This window comes from Lagopus leucura, unplaced genomic scaffold (genome assembly GCF_019238085.1).
Source record: "Lagopus leucura isolate 7727_CA_CO unplaced genomic scaffold, USGS_WTPT01 Super-Scaffold_100001, whole genome shotgun sequence".
Lineage (NCBI taxonomy): Eukaryota > Metazoa > Chordata > Aves > Galliformes > Phasianidae > Lagopus > Lagopus leucura.
In genome coordinates, this window is record NW_024962262.1 from 25,765,708 (window position 1) to 25,782,464 (window position 16,757).

The 16,757-nt window shown below is 36.1% G+C and overlaps 1 protein-coding gene across 2 annotated transcripts in view; it reads left to right on the plus strand.

Annotated features, from left to right (window-relative positions):
* Window positions 1-16,757, plus strand: part of UCHL3 (ubiquitin C-terminal hydrolase L3) — a 43,196-nt gene that overhangs the window by 9,935 nt on the left and 16,504 nt on the right. For both annotated transcript variants that reach the window (XM_042868124.1, XM_042868125.1), the window contains 4 exons: window positions 2,596-2,724; window positions 4,669-4,825; window positions 5,183-5,268; window positions 6,165-6,212. In XM_042868124.1, coding sequence (XP_042724058.1) covers window positions 2,596-2,724; window positions 4,669-4,825; window positions 5,183-5,268; window positions 6,165-6,212 — 420 coding nt within the window. The remainder of the gene's footprint in view (window positions 1-2,595; window positions 2,725-4,668; window positions 4,826-5,182; window positions 5,269-6,164; window positions 6,213-16,757) is intronic.

Sequence of the window (16,757 nt, forward strand, 5' to 3'; positions counted from 1 at the left end):
GCTTGGTGGATTGCATTGGAAATACGTGAATTTTATTGTGAAGACAAGTAGTCTGTTAGTCAGTACAGCTTTTTTTAAACACACTGAAGAAACAGAATTGTGAGAAGAATTTTCTGGATGTATCACATTTTAAATGGAATTTTTTTCACTTGGTAGTCCAGAAAAAAATTCAGCTTCTCCATATCATAAAGCATCGTGCAATTGAAAAAGACTTTCATTAGTATGAAGACATGAAGACATTCATTAGTATGAAAATGGCATGTTAAGAAACAAAATGTGAGGTAATACCGAAAAGTTCTGAATTAGTTGATTTTTCTTGGGTTTGATTTTGATTTCAGTTGCTTACATGATCTTATTCTTCATTTTCCATTTAAAACCTCATCCTGTTGTCCATTTTTATGTCAACCAGTTTTTGTTGCTGTTGTAATCTCCAAGTATTAAAACGACTGTTTACGAGGGTGGATAGTGATAGAACAAGGGGGACTGGAATGGTTTTAAACTGAGACAGGGGAGGTTTAGATTAAATATTAGGAGGAAGTTTTTCACTCAGAGGGTGGTGATGCACTGGAACAGGTTGCCCAAGGAGGCTGTGGATGCCCCATCCCTGAAGGCATTCAAGGCCAGGCTGGACGTGGCTCTGGGCAGCCTGGTCTGGTGGTTGGTGACCCTGTATATAGCAAAGGGGTTGAAACTACATGATCACAGTGGGCCTTTTCAACCCAGACAGACCATTCTGTGATTTTATGACTTGGGTTTGCTCTTCTTAGCCTTCTTAAACATCTTCGCTGCAGGTATATCAATAAAGAGGTTTCCTCAGATAGCACTGAATAGGAAGTACGATGAAGCTTTTAAGGGAGTCTTTCTCTTCAAGAACTGGAGCATGAGGGTTTCCTCTTGAACACTAGGAAGCCCTTCAGTGCTGTGTGGGTGATGGAGCACTGGCACAGGCTGCCCAGAGATACTGTGGGGTCTCCACCTTTGGAGTTCTTCGAAAGCCACTTGAATGTGGTGCAGAGCAACCTGCTCTTCCTGTCCCTACTGGAACAGGGGAGTTGGACCAGATGGCCTCCTTAACCATCTGTGCTTCTACACAAAGCTTACCTTAATAAATAGGGAATATCTGTTTAAAAAACTCAAGCACTTGTGTTTTAGGTTATGGTTGTCCAAGTTTAATAGATATTATAGTTGCTCTTTCCTTCCTTATTAAGTAGCAGTGTTAGGTAACAGATCCAAAATCACTTTTTTTGTATTTCAATGTCTGCATGTAGTATAGAAAAGATAACAAAAGGTTTTGACTTAAACTCCTTTCAGAGGTTCTGAGGAAGCAACAGAGAATTACCTGAAGAGCTGTGATTATTACTCTATTTCAAAGTATGTTACTCCGTCGTAATTTCAAAGTATTCCTGATTTCAAGAAATGTAAAAGGGCATCTTAGAAGGTTCACCTACAGAAAGGTGTGTTTTTGTCTCTGTTCATAAGACCGTCTGTCACGGGGTTATCCCTATATGTAAGTCCGTGACAGGGGGGCACAGGCCCCGGGAAAAAGTAAAGAAAAAGAAACAAAAACAAAACAAAACAAAACAAAACAAAAAAAAAAAAACAAAAAAAAAAAACAACCATAAAGGAGCGAAGGATAAAAAAAAAAAAAAGGACGGGGTACTAACGGCTTGCCGAGCCACCTAGCTGGCCCCGGGCCGCGCGCTGGGAGAGGGGGAAGGGTAGAAAGCTAGCAGGTAGTTTTAACGGAGAAAACACAACAGCAGCGATCTGACCGTTCCGACAACAAACGGTAATTTACTAAATTTAACCGAATCAAACAAAATGAGAGAGACAAGAGTACCCAAAGTACGAGACAAACCACAATAGTGCGAGGGAATCACGTGCTCTTCTTCGCAGCAAGCTGAGACGGCTGAGCCTGGGCCAGAGGGAGAGGCAGACTCTGGAGTCCTCCGGAGCTCCACCCCCCTTCCTCTTCCCGCCAGCTCCTCCCCTCCCACCTGGATACTCAAAATGCCAATAAAAGGCAGTTAACGGAATCAGAACATTAACTCTTTAACTCCCACTGTCCACATGGTGTTCTGATGTGGAATACTGACAAAAAAAAAAAAAGCAACACAAAACCACAACACCATCAGAGACCCCAGTTTTGAATTACTGGAGCCCAACACCTGCAATATAAGCAGCTGGCGTCAGATATTCTGAAGTACTCGTGGTATGGAGTAACGTCACGAGTTTCTTCATATATGCTCTGACCTATGATTTCCAGTTAAGGTGAATATTCAGTACTTAATGGGTGACCAAAAAAAAAACAAACAAAAAAACCTCACCCTTTCAGAATGGGTTTAATGTCTTAGTAAATAGTGCTTGCTTCTTTCATTTCATAAAACTATTTAAGCTTTATATATGACATGTAAAACATGGGAATTTTGTGTGTTAGCACTGTTCAGCCTGATGTAGCACAATTTAATTTATTTATTTATTATTTTAAGATTTTGGAAAGTGTATGGTGTTGTATTTCACATTGCAAATGCTTAATTATGCTTCTTATGTATGTTTGACTGCTCGCTTAGTATTACTCGGTATCTTCTTTTCCAGTTTCTCAAGCAGTTGGGTATACATCCGGACTGGCAATTTGTAGATGTCTATGGTATGGAACCGGAACTGCTTAGCATGGTGCCAAGACCTGTATGTGCAGTGCTTCTCCTCTTTCCAATAACAGAAAAGGTAAATGTTTATTTAGTAATGAGCTGATCACTTTTGTTGTAAGTGAAATGGGAATGATCTGTTGGACAAGAGTTTGAGCAACCTGATTTAGTGGAGGATAGCCCTGGCCATGGGAGAGAGGTTGGAACTAGAAGATTTTTAAGGTTCCTTCCAACTCAAACTGTTATGCGAACCTTGTGCCTTGGTGTTAGAATCAAAATGAGAGTTAAATTTTATTCAGAGACCTCTTGATTAGAAACAAACAACAGAATGCTTATTTCATAACTTTCTTTACACACCTTATGTGTATATTTCCAGTTTATCTTCAAGTGTTTTAATTGGACTGGGGAGAAGAGAAACATCAAGTAGTTTTCTCTTGTGGACAATTCAAAAATTTAAACTGCACTCTGAAATGGCACAGTTCTGCTACTTTTAGCAGAAGGCCTCAATAGCAGGAGCACAGTGGAGTGTGGAACATTATCAATTGCAAGTATTTCTTGAGTTTTTGTTTTGCTCCACTGATGAAACTTCAATCATCTTCAATTCAGTCATCAGCACCAATATAGCTTTTATTTCTTGGACAGTTGGTTTATGGTGGAAGAGTATATATATATTTTTACTGCTTACTCCTACCCATTCTTTTCCCCTCAGTATGTATCAGTTTGCTTTTACGGCTGGATACCCTTGTTAGTATACAGATAATCTTAGGGTTATTGTCTAGTTTAAAGATTAATGACTTGCTTAGTCTGCATTGTAGGTTGTAGAGAGTGGAACAGTGTGAGTCTTGGACATTTTGAGCCTGTTCCAGTGAATCTGTATCAAGGGATGGCCCATATTGGAAGCAAACTCTTGAGGTGATCTGGGTCAATCCTTGCTCAAAGTTGTATTTTTAGTATCCTCAGCAATGATTTTTTTTTGACAGGGAATGATTGGAAGTTGTATTGCTTCTCTAATCTGATCTGTATAATACATTTCATGACATTTTTTCCTTAATTAAGACTTTCCTTATTAATTTGTTGATAAGTGGTTTCAATTTAAAATGCTTTCTGAATGCACTTGCTATTATTTAGAATGTTCGGAACATTGAGATAAGCTACAGAGTACAATCCTTATGCTGGAAAAATTTGTCTGTTATTGACTGAGAAAATTTTCATACATTCCTCATTCTGTTCAACATTCAAACTCTAATTCATCATAATTACATAAAAAGTCCACCTAATTCAGTATTTTGTGCCTGAAGATGACCTAAGCTAGGCAAAAGGAGGAAATAGCAGCATCTTCTATAACATTTACATTGGTTTTGTTGTCTTTTTTACCATCCTTTTCTATTTGAAGTGTCATCTTGTGCAATGGGCTTTTTTCCCTCCCAACATAAGAGATTTTCTTTGCTAGTTCTTAATCAATGATAAGCTTTACAGTAGTATTTGAGATTGTTGAATCAAACTAAATTGTTTTTATTACTACAGAAAAATAAACGTTTACCTTATGATTATGGCTTTTAAAGAGCCATTTTGAAGCTGTGAGCATTATATGAATCTTAATATCCCTGGATAAAAGTGTAGTATAAAAAAATAGAACTTGTAAGAATGCTTCATACTGGTTAAACATGTGAAGTATTACAGTTCGCCTGATAATGCTTTTGAGACCTCTATCCTTAAAAACTTGTTGATATAAAGAGAGATGATGACTGGTGCTCAGATCAAGGAAATATTTTGAACGTTTTTGAAATACCATTAGATAATACATATTTCAAAGTGATCATTTAAGTGTGACTTTTTTTTTCTGATATAGATGTGATGCTGAGTTTTTCAGTTGAGCAAGTCTACGTAAGCTGGTTCTGTTAAGAGTTGCAAAACGGGTTTTGGTTTTATGAGGCAGCTGTTACTTATGCAAATTATTTTTGCATTTTGGATAACATATCCAGTATCTATATTGTTTGTGAAAATTCTGAAACTTTAATTGTAGTATGAAACCTTCAGAACAGAAGAAGAAGAGAGGATAAAAGCTAAGGGGCAAGATGTCAAATCATCAGTGTATTTCATGAAGCAAACTATCAACAATGCTTGTGGGACAATTGGGCTAATTCATGCTATTGCCAACAACAGAGAGAAAATGAACTTTGGTAAGTGTTATTTGGTTGCTTGGTTGTTTTTGTTGTATTGCTGTTTTTTTCCTTACTACTGGGGAAGATATGGAGGGACTGACAGGTTGTATACTATTTTCTCTGTGCATCTCTGCTGAAAGAGTGCTTCTGCCTATAATTATAAAACCAGTATTTCACACTAATTCAAGTCTAGAGCACTCAAAACACTTCAATCTGCAGCAGGTAGCAATTCCTCTTGTAGTAGGCGTTCATGTTGTAAGTGTAATTATATCTTTAAATCTTTTATTGGATTCAAGCAATCTGTAAGATTTGAATGATGTAGGAGCTAAAGCACGATACAAAATATGTTAATGTATGTCTTTTTTTATATTTAAGAAACCAATTCATCATTGAAAAAGTTCCTAGAAGATTCTTTATCTATGACTCCTGAAGAGAGGGCCAAATATCTAGAAACTTACGAAGTTGGTATTTTTTTTTTTCTTCTTTTCAAACAATTTAAGAATTTGCATGACCAAGTACTGTCTTTGGGGCATGATCTAGTAAATTACTTAAGCGATAAGAGTTTGTGTGAGCTTGTGATCAGATAGTTGCTGCAAAAATACCTGCTTTGGTAGTTTGAAGTATTTGTACTTGCCAGCAGAGTGGACTGAAAGGACAGTCCTGCTTCCTCCATCCATTTATGCCTTTAGCTGTAGTACACAAGGAACCAGTTCAACTGAAATATCCTCTCTCTTCCCTCATAATTCCTGACAATTAGATGAGTGAGCCAATAGCGTGGTTAGTTGCATCATTATCAGTGCTGATTCAGAGGATGTGATGGAAGATCTAGCCATTGACAGAAGGTCAGAACAGTGCTGTTGCTCGTGATGGTAATGATCACCTGTCAAAATGAATAATGTAAGAACTTGAAAGATTGAGTTCAATTCAACCTTATTGTGACACTCTTGCAAATAAGGATGTTAAATATGACTGAGGGAAGTACTAGCAAGCAAGAATGGTAGAGATTTAATAAAATGTTCTGCAGAAATGCTGGACACAAGATGTCCAATCACAGCTTCTACCTGAGTGTTGAGTTTATTTAAGCCAGGAACTGATTCTTAACAAAACCACTGTTTTCTGTGTGTTAAAGAGCAATTACAAACTGTTATGTGTTTGAGTTGAATTGAGTCTGATGAAATTTCTCCTTGGAAGTGGAGATATTTGTTATCTAATTTCTTTACCTGTCTATTATAAGCACTGAACAAAAGAACTTACAGCTATAGCATTTGATTAAAAAGAAGAGTATACATTGATTCTTAAAGTAATATAAGTAATAATACCTTATGTAAAATCTGATTGAAATGTACTTCAATTTTAGGCAATTCGTGTCACTCATGAATCCAGTGCCCATGAAGGTCAGACTGAGGTATTCATTTTGTTTTCTTTGTTTAACACATTTGTCAATAGCTACTTTGAATGGAATATAATGGAGTTTAAAACAATCATATTAAGGACTTATTGAGAAATGAGATTATTGCTTAGTTTCCACTATTGCATCAGTCAACAGTTACGGCATAAAATGGCACTGTGGAGGAAACAAATGCACGTGAAGCTTTACAGGCCTTTGTAACAATAACACAGATTATCTCTTCAGTGTTTATTTCGCTGTAGAAGAGCCAGAAATTGTGCTTTAATCGAAGTTGAGATTAGGACATTGAGACATACAATTCGTAGTAACCATACAAATGAATCAACATTGCGTAAGTGTTTGAAATGTTTTCATTCAGTAAAAGAAATACTACAGAGCTCATGTTGTATGTGTATAGATATTACTTCAGATGAATTTTCACTAATAGAAACATTCTTAAATTTTTTATCCCAAAAGATTGAGTGCCATAAAATAAAACAACAAAGAAATGTAGATCTATGTCTTGGAATAAAGAGATTTACTGTGCTTCTTGATCAGTACTACACAATGCTCCTTTATGTATGATTAAACCCTTCCTATTTTACCTGTCAACTCTGTGTACGCTCCATGTTATGCTTTACTGTAGTTCATCAAATATGGGAACAGAGCTTCAAAAATTAAATCAGGTTTGGAAGAATCTGTGTAACACATTTATTTTTATTGAGTTGTAAGATTGATACTGAGTAAAAAACTGACCTTGGTGAAGTTTTGTGAAGGAAGGTGTGTAGTGTTTTCTGTTGTGTTTTTTTTGTTGTTGTTGTTGTTTGTTTGTTTGTTTTTTATTATTTTTTGGGAGAGAGGGAAGAGTTTATTGAAGTTCCCATGGCAGTTGGTTTGTTTTCAGGCTCGAAAGCAGAGCATCTCTGTCAGTTACTGAGAAGGTATATGCAGGTTTAACAGTCGGCATTTTCTGTCTCTGTTCATACTAAGGTGGTTCTTCATCTTTCTAGTTCAGATTTCAGTATTTGTTACACAGAAGAAAAATTGATCAGGTTGTTGATAGCACTGCTTTGTCTATGACTTCAGTGGCTCACCTACTTCATTTTTTCTATTTTTGAAGTACAATGGGTGAAGTTTTTTTTTTCATCTTATGGCTTGTGGTGTATATTCTACACATTGCAGAAGAAAGCAAAGCAGACCTTTCTGCTTCCTCCCCCCATCCCACTATCTGGAAACCTATACCGAATCGTTCAAAATGAAGAGTGGATGGAACTTAATTGTTCTAATCATTTCTAATATTGATATTTGTCTTCCTTTACGGTGGTATGAGTTGTTTTGATTATTCTAAAACTCTTCTGAACTTTCTCTAAATTAGTCAGGGATGGTTCTGCTTTTCAGTGAGATGTCTGTACAACTTCAGATTTCTCTTTGTCTTCCAAATGTGAGACTTGAAATATTCTGGTCTCTTTTCAAATAATCCTTTTCCAGGTATTCTCAGCAGTCTCAGTAGGAGAGGTATTATGGAGAATTATGGATTCTACACATTGCTAAAGACTGAATATTTCACTTAGACACTTGTGAAACTAAAAAAACTTATTTCATTGCTCTGGGATACTGTGACATTGATCCAGGGAATACTTTGTCTATGTACTCCTACAGAAACTATGGAATGATTGAAAAAGAGGATGGAAGGGCTATATAGTTTCGGAGTGACTTTATAAGGATTCAGGAAGCTTTTTAAGTAACAATAGAATCCCTTAATAAGGGACAGTTAATTTCTTTCAAGGTGCTGTTCTTCCTCTCCTGCAAAATGCAGTTACACCATTGGTCATTATCTTGTTGAGGGGAAAAAAAAAAAAAAAAAAAAAAAAAAAAAGCAAGAAATTTTCTGTAATCTTCAGATGTGAATGTTACAAAAATAGAATACTGGTGGGTTCTCCTGTGATGATATTTCTTCTGGGCTCTGAGGTTTTTAGGATTCCACCTTTAATGCTGCTAAATTAAGTCTCTAATTATTGATTTCTCCTTAGAATCTTGCTAAATAAGGAGTGAGCTTTTTTGTTTTTTGTTTTTTAAATCTCAATGACTTCTTTATTTTTACACTTTGCTATTGGATTTTCTGCTCTTGTTTCTGTTCCATGTACATGAGTATTTCAAACCTGTAAACAACACAGGTCTACCTAGACATAAAAGAAGAATAGTATGAGTAAATCAATGCTATCTTGCCCGTATCTACATATTTCATTTGTTCATTTTTTTCTTGTCTGCAGGTGGCAGGATTTATTTCTAGTTTAGAACAGCTGGTCATCAGAATTATAGTTTCTGTGTTTTAGAGAAAAGTTCTAGATGAGGGGGAAAAAAAAGAGGGAAAAGGAAAATAGTTATTTGACAGGGTAATAACTGTGTAATTTTGATATTAGTGAACTGCTGGGTTCAATTAGTGGTTGCTGCAAGAAAGAGAAGAGGTGCTCCTTCCACTTCTGGCATTTATCATTAATGTGTGATCTATTTAGGTGAAGTATTATGATGAATTGCTAAGCAAATTGATTGAAATTAACAGCTATAGAGTATGGAGTATGTAGTACGCTGTCTTGATGGATTCATTAATAGGCCTTCCACCTTTCATAGCTGAGATTCATTTGCCTAGTTTAAAAAGCAACAAAAAGGGCAACAATAAGCCTGTGTTCCTAGCCATTTTGTGTAATTTTTGGTAATACATTCAAGGCTCTTGTGGCTAATTAGAGACTGTGTTAGAAATAAGCATTTGAAGTAGGTTTTTTATATTAAAATGTGAGTTTTAAAGAATTTTACTTGGCTTTTGTTTTTTTCTTGTATAAACACTTTAATACTTTCTTCAACTCTTGTTATTCTTTCAAAGAGATGAAATCTTTAAGAACAGTTGAGCAGTTTTCATTTCAGTAATTAATTAATGGCTTGCAATGTAAAAAGATTATGGATTTGGATTTCTCTCTTAGGCCACATTTGGACCAGATTTTTGTGTTAACGCTGCTGGATTTTTTGGCTCCATGATTTTATTTCTTTACTGCACTAAAATAAATAGATAAAACAGTGATACAGATATTTATCTGTTTAAATAAGATAGGGCTGTTTAAAATGATTTGAGAGTAACAAGCAGGAAAATCTGTGAATAATTTTGCTGGAGAAGCATGGTGTTGATCCTATGGATTTTAAGGGTGATTTGATTGTTGTTGTGTTCCACTGCCGATCTGAAGGAGGGCAATTAATTTAAGACTGTTGCAACATTCTTTCTCTTGCCATTTATGATGCTGGAACTTACTCCTTCTCAAATGTCTGTTACTTCATATCTGAAGGTGCCTAAAAAGGGTCTATATGCTTTTGATAAAGCTGAACAGATCCCATGGCATATGATGGGGGTTTCCAGCATCAGCTTTGAGCAGAAGTTGTAGACTTTTTTTTCTTTTTAAATCTGTTTCTTTTGTTGATTCTTTTGCTAGGGATGACAGCCATGCTCTTGGGACCAAAAGGCAACAAAAATTCATTATCTGCCTTTTTTCTATTTTTTATAAACCTTTTGCCTCTCTCACTCCTGAAAGGCGGCTGTTGATGACACCAATACAGTTGTTAACTACTCAAGTAGTTAATGGGTAGTCTTTGTTTTTTTCCTAATTTTTTGGCTGGGCACATACTTCTGTTTTTAATGCCTCAAATGTCTGAAGATAATGAAAGACATTATAGAATCATAGAATGACCTGGGTTGAAAAGGGCCACAATGATTATCTATTTTCAACCCTCCTGCTATGTGCAGAGTTGCCAACCACCAGACCAGGCTGCCCAGAGCCACATCCAGCCTGGCCATGAGTGCCTCCAGGAATGGGGCAAGCACAACCTCCTTGGGCAACCTGTTCCACTGCATCACCACCTTCTGTGTGGAAAAACTTCCTCCTAATATCTAACCTAAACCTCCCCTGTCTCAGTTTAAGGCCATTCCCCCTTGTCTTATCACTATCCACCCTTGTAAACAGCCTTCCCCCTCCCTTGAAGTATTGGAAGATAACCTGCTACTTTGGAGAACTGCACAGTCTTTTAAGCTGGACCTTATATTGTCACATCTTGCTGAGCAGTAGATTCTTTTTTGTTCTTGCAGTACCCTCTTCTGCAGTTCAGAAACTGCTGAAACCTTGAGCTACCACAAATCTTAACACTTCTGATATCCTCTTATAACGATTATTCAAAAACAATAAAAAGAATGCAATCCGTGGATGCTAGAGAATCCATGTAAACCATCCAATTGGCAGTGATCATTAATGAAGAAGTTGCATATTTCCCCTTATAATGTAAGGGGAAAAGAAACGATATACACAGATCCAGATCATTTGCTATGGTAACTTTGAAAAGCTGTTCTAGCTAGAAATTATCTATAGTGATACTTGAAATAAATTACCTTCTTAATATATGGCTGTAATAATGTGGGTAAAAGAACAAAAAGTTCTACTCATGTGTTGCTGACATCCATGTCAACTACTTCACAATCAACTGCAGTTTGGTTCTGTAGTGCAGAAAAAGGCAAACTATAGCATATGAAATATATTTTAAAATTCTAATTGGCCCTTGGCCAATGAATAAAATTTAGAGAGTGGTCTGTATTTAGCAGGTGCTTTTCTGAATGCTTTAACATGCTTAAGTCTTGTTCAAATCCTGTATAGGTAATAGTATATGAAGTTTTGGCCAGCTGCGTGTCTGTGACAATTTGAAATTGTCCTGGATTATCAGGTTACCTTCGGAAAACAAAAACAAAATGCAACTAGCTGTCTTCTGTCAGCTTCATGAAACAGCTTGTTCTATGGTCTTGTAGGAGCTAATGGCATCAGAGATGTGCCAGAAGCAAACTCATGGAGCTTAACAAACTAGACTTGCATCAGCTTTTGCTGACATAGGCAGCAAATACTCAAATAGTTGTAGTGTTACATAATTGATGACCTGTTTGTGCAAAATCAAGGTGTTGCTGAATGCTTACATATGGCTTTCCTTATCACTTTTTGTTTTAAAATTCAAACTTTTCTGTGTGTCTTCTGGTATTTGTGACATGTAGAAACACTTCCCACGTTTAAGACTGAACGTATTTTGGACAGGGAAGTTTTAGCAATGCATTAGTGCTTAGCAGCACATGATTTGTAGTATTTAGAAAGGTTACTTCTTTAAATGTTATTCCAGCATAGCCCAGAATAATGTTTCAAGCAAACAAATAAATGCAAGTTGATTTGTTTAAAGGCCACTTGAAATGCCTATGTATTTGATACTGGTTGGAAAATAATAAGAGCTTCTGATATCAGTGATCTAAATTCTTAGGAGAAAATTAGGAGCCTCTAGGATTACTGTTACTACTGTTACTTTTTTTTTCTTTTTTTTTTTTTTTCCACTTTTTCCTTACAGGATATTGAAGCTGTCCAAGTCAGTGAAGTTTTATGTATAGTATTTCAGTTAGTAGCTATTATGTAAGAGAGAAGAGAACAGAACTGGAATATAAAATATATCAGCTGTCTCTAGGAGCAGAGAACACACTGCCTTTGATTCTGTAACATCTCCTCCTTGTTCTTTTTTGTATACTGTGTATGCGTATTTACCATCTTACAGCTCTGGCTACCAGAACTGTCTGCGTGGCCGCATGAGGCTCTGAAATGAGAAGATTGAGGTGGTGCGCTTGAGCTGCCAGCTCAAATGAAAGTAGCATTCTTGCACCTCATTGGACTGCTATGAAAAAAAAAAAAAACCCTTAACTTTTCAAAAACAAAATTGGTGTCTGGCTGTCAGAGTTAAGAACTAGTCTCAGATGTTCACCAAAACCAGAAATAGTTGTGCCCACCAGCATTCATAAGTATGAGCAAGAATGTTTTTCACATGAATTGAAATTGGTGGCACTCAAAAAACTACCCCAGCTTGACTTCTTCCATAACTTGAACTGTAACTGCCAACTGTAGTCTGTAAACTTGTTTAGTGTGTCCTGAAAACTATAATCTTGCTTGGAATGCACTAAGTTAGACTTTGATCACAGTTAACAGTCGTTAACTTTGTTCTCAACTGCTGTAAAACTTGAACTTTCAAAGATCTCTGGCTCCCTGTGGGATTAGAATTTATTGATAGAGCAGAAGTATAAAGGAGCTTCCCTTTCATTTCTGCCAGGAACATATGGGACTGATTTTTTTTTTTTTAAATAGCCCATATTCCTCAGTGTTTCTTCTGAATAATCCATACATTCTTGTAAAGAAACACTTGCATTTCTGGAGAATATAAAAACAATTATGCAAATGCTTCTAAGATGATTTTTGTCTATGCTAGCATTCTGTAAAGGCAGTGATGCTGCCTATAGCTTTTTCTTTTTTCAGCTTATGCAGCAAGAAGTGTAAAAATAAGTATACTAGAGTAGTGTGAAAAGGTTTTGGAAATTATATTTGGTTAGTCTTTGACTTATGGCATTACCCTGTATGACTTGTGTGTCAGTCTTGGAGACATGCATCAATCCGTTTCCTGTACTGTTCTGAGCAAATAACTAAGAAGTTATTAATACAGTATTGCTCTGAACTGTTATTCTGAGCCTTATGCTTAATTGTGAAGTTTGTACAGAGGAACTCTGCTTCTTAGGATTAAATAAAACTGTAGAGGATATTCCCACCCATAAATTAGCTGGTGAATTCAAATAGCAAGTATATGAGAAACAAGTGAAAGTAACAAAATGTTTCTATGGTTTTACATCTCACATGTCTCCAATCCATATCATTCATATCATTCTGGTGCTGTTCCTGCACTATGTGTATCAGAGAGAGTAAGTAGCAGGTTCTTGGCATTCTTGCTCACTGGCACCTTGCAGGCTCCTTATGACAGGTAGTGGTTGACTTCACACTCAAGATTTTTTCCTCAGGCAGCAGAGAAACTGATCTGTCTCTCTGTTACCACTATACTCATACAGCTGGAGCTAGTTGGTTGGTTAAAATTACTCGGGCAACTAATGTTGCATCAAGCTGCTTTCCTCTAGGAAGGATACTAAAAATATGTACTTGGGTGTGCAACAGTGCTGTTTGGTTGATTTTAAGAAAAAATATCTTTCAGAGTAAAAGCTGTTTAAAAAACGTAGTTAATCAGGATTTTACAGAGCTCCCCAAAGTTTGCATCTTTTTGTAAATCTACTGATTTTTGATCACAGAAGTCACCATTGTGATAATCTAGCTTGACTTTTGCCTAACATAGGCCATAGAACTTAAATATAGGACTTGAGAGACAGATAAATTACAACTAATTTTGGAAAGGCTTTTTGGGTGCTCTGATCTCAGCAGTCTTGCTTGTATTTAAGCTATGTCTTTATCCATATGTTTAGATAAGTAATAGTCTCAGAATACTGTCCATCTTAATCCCTTATTGAAATGACATAAAGAATACTGTGAAGATTTTCTCCTTATTGGTTGCAGAAACGCTCATTAAATGTACTGGTGCAGAAGTTGTTCAGCTGGCAGGTATAGTCCAATTCAGTTTGAAAACTAGTCACACTTTCAATACGTATTAATGCTGATAATAGATCCTTGAACACTAAACATCACGAACCTTGATTTCCTGTCAGTTTGTATGTTGTGCAGGACTGCATTGTATATAATGAAGTTTTAGTTAGGAAATAAGGCCTTTCCTGCATCTGAGGTTTTCATATCTCCTGCTTGTGTGAATTCTGTTGGTGTGCTGTTGCAGATGAGCTCATAATCCACTCAGAGGTCGACAAGAATCTACTTCTGGGATACTTCCTTTGACAGGCTTATTTTCAGTGTTCTGGGTGTTCATCTTTTTAAAAAAGCTGGGAGGAAACTAACATCCTTCAAGAGTGCGACCAAAACAGGCTTAATAAAGATGTTAAAGAAGTGAAGGAAGGAAGGAAGGAAGAGAAGAAGGATCTTTTCAGACTGTGTAATGTGTAGATTTAATTTGGATATGGAAAAATACTAAGATCATTGACTTTTAAGAAAGAAAAGCATGCTCTGCATTGCACATTGTATTGCAATACAGACTCTTTAACATACTGTGTTTAATCCAATCATGAGCAAGTTACTTAAGCAAAGCAAAGAAGGCCTCAGAAGGTGGTGGAAAAATGATATATATGAAATATCATTTGTGAATATAATCTTAAAGCTAAGATAACTCTTATGTTGCCCTTTTGGCTGGAAAAGTTGCATTTTTTTTAGCGCCTTCTCAACATTCCTCCTTCTCTACTACAGGGCTTACTGTGCATGTACTATGTAACGTGGCTACAAGCAGTTTATTGGGCAGAATTGTTGTGTGCTTATAGATCAACTCAACTGAGCATGTGCAGGACATATGACAGGGCCTCTGATCCCTGGGCTGTGCATATGTCTAATTGTGGAAACAAAGACCAGGGCTAACTGTATTTTATCTCCTCCTATTTCCAAAGCTTCCAGCGATGATGATATGCAGTCAGACCTCCTTTGATCTCTGTCCCAGCTCAACTAGCATTTGTATCCACACAGTGGTAGTACCTTAAAATGGAGGAAAGAAGAAAGCCCTGGTCCCTATGTAGTTTGTCAGTTGACAGACAAGGATCCCTCCTTAGAGGCTGAAAGAGGAAGATGCATAAGCTTTCCACTAAAGGAGTGCCCTGAACTTCAAGATCGTAGATGGACAAATTTTCGTAACCAGTAGGAAATTAATCAGTAATAAATATTTCTACTTGGAAAGAAATGATTGCAATGGCAAACCCTGCTCAATCCCGTCAGATCTTCAGTGCGTTACACACGAACTGAGATACTTGTCTGGACTGAGCAGACAAATTCTGTCTTTCTAAAGTCTGATAGATTTGGGCATGAGCTGAGACTGGAGCTACTCAGCATTATTAAATATGTGCATTTTTAAACTTGCACAGTTCTTGGACCTCTGGAAACTTTACAGCATGTGTTTCCTTGAGACCTTAAGATTTAAATAGCTCTAAGCTTTATTAGCAGCTATACAAAGAAATAAGTTACGGAGTGGAGCAGAAATTGATTTCCAAAACCTTCTTTTTGGACTTTTAATTTCTTAGTAATGTATTTTTGTATTATGGACTACTAATGTGTTTACTGGTTTATCTGACAATAACATTGAATTCTATTTCAGGCTTTTTCTTTTACCACTTCAAATATCTGAGATGTTATGATTTTCAGCACTAAAGCATGCTCATGTGATTTTTTTTTTTTCATCTTATGAAGTTAGTTTCTTTTCTCTGCAGTTTGCTAGCTGTTAGTGAGTATTGTCTGAATAGAATGTTCAAGGTTCTGATTTGTCTTCCACATTTTAAATTAAATGTGACATATACTGTTTTGTGTCCTTTATTTGATGATGTATATTTAGCATTAATTTCATACTAATACTGTCATGTAGTTCTGTTGTAATATATGTATTTTTAATATTCAGTTGCAAATAACTTCAGCTGACAAAAGCTTAATTTATGCTTATTATTAAAGCAGAGAATGGAATTTTATGGCTATTATAGAGTTGTTAATTACATAGAATCCAGTATTAACTTTGCTTTGGCAGAATTCCCATTTGCTGTCTGTTGAAATTTCAGTCTTGCAATGCAGAAGTACATTTTCAGTGGAGAGAGTGTTTCTCTTTGATTGACCTCACAAGGGGTCAATCAGACAAAGACAAACAGTATAGTAATTAAAAGTTAAAAAGTTTCCATGAATGGAATGTTAAAATGAGGACGAGTACTCATCTGGAAATAAAAAGCCATTGGTAGTATTTGCCTTATATTATAATGTGAATTGTATTTTATTCAATTTATATAATATGTATGCTGTTTTTTTAACTACCTCATCTCTTTTGGGGTCATCTTAGTTAAGGGGTGTTTTTAATATGTTCTCGTTATTTTAACATTATTAACTACAAAAGAAAAATTAAGCATTATCATTAAGAATGGTAGGAGTGTGGAATTATGGTAAATGTGTTGACAAAATCAAAAACTCCATAAAAACATATTTCATAATTTTGGTCATCTCTGGGCTATTAAATATAAAGATTGATGGTGTTCAAACTGTTACTAATAGTTTCTAAGCAGTTAAACTAAGAGTGCTGAATTTTTTTCATAGAAAAAATAATCAGCATCGGTGGAATGCATCAAAGCCAGGGTGAATTCCTTTTCTCAACAGATCTTCAATTTTATTTCTTTCACTGCTTCCAAGTAAGCAGTTGTTATATTGCAGTTTCCATGAAGACTGACACCCTTGTCTATTTTGATGGCAGAAGCTTACCAAATAGTAAAACATAATCTGGTGGTTGTTATCTTTTATCACAAACTTCTGGTTAGCATTAACTCTTTAAATTTCTGTCCTGCTGTGTGTTTTAATCTTATGGCACCCTCTGAAAGTTGGGAGTCTGTCAAATGTGGGGTGATCTTGGAGCTGTGGCTTACAGGTCTTAACAGTCATCTTCTGAAATCTTCTTAGGCAAGCTGATCTTGAATTGTTCTAAAACCACCTGTTATGTTACCTAAATATAAAAGATCTCATTTTAAATCACTTCATGTAATTTGGGGAAAAAAAAGAAAAAAAAAAA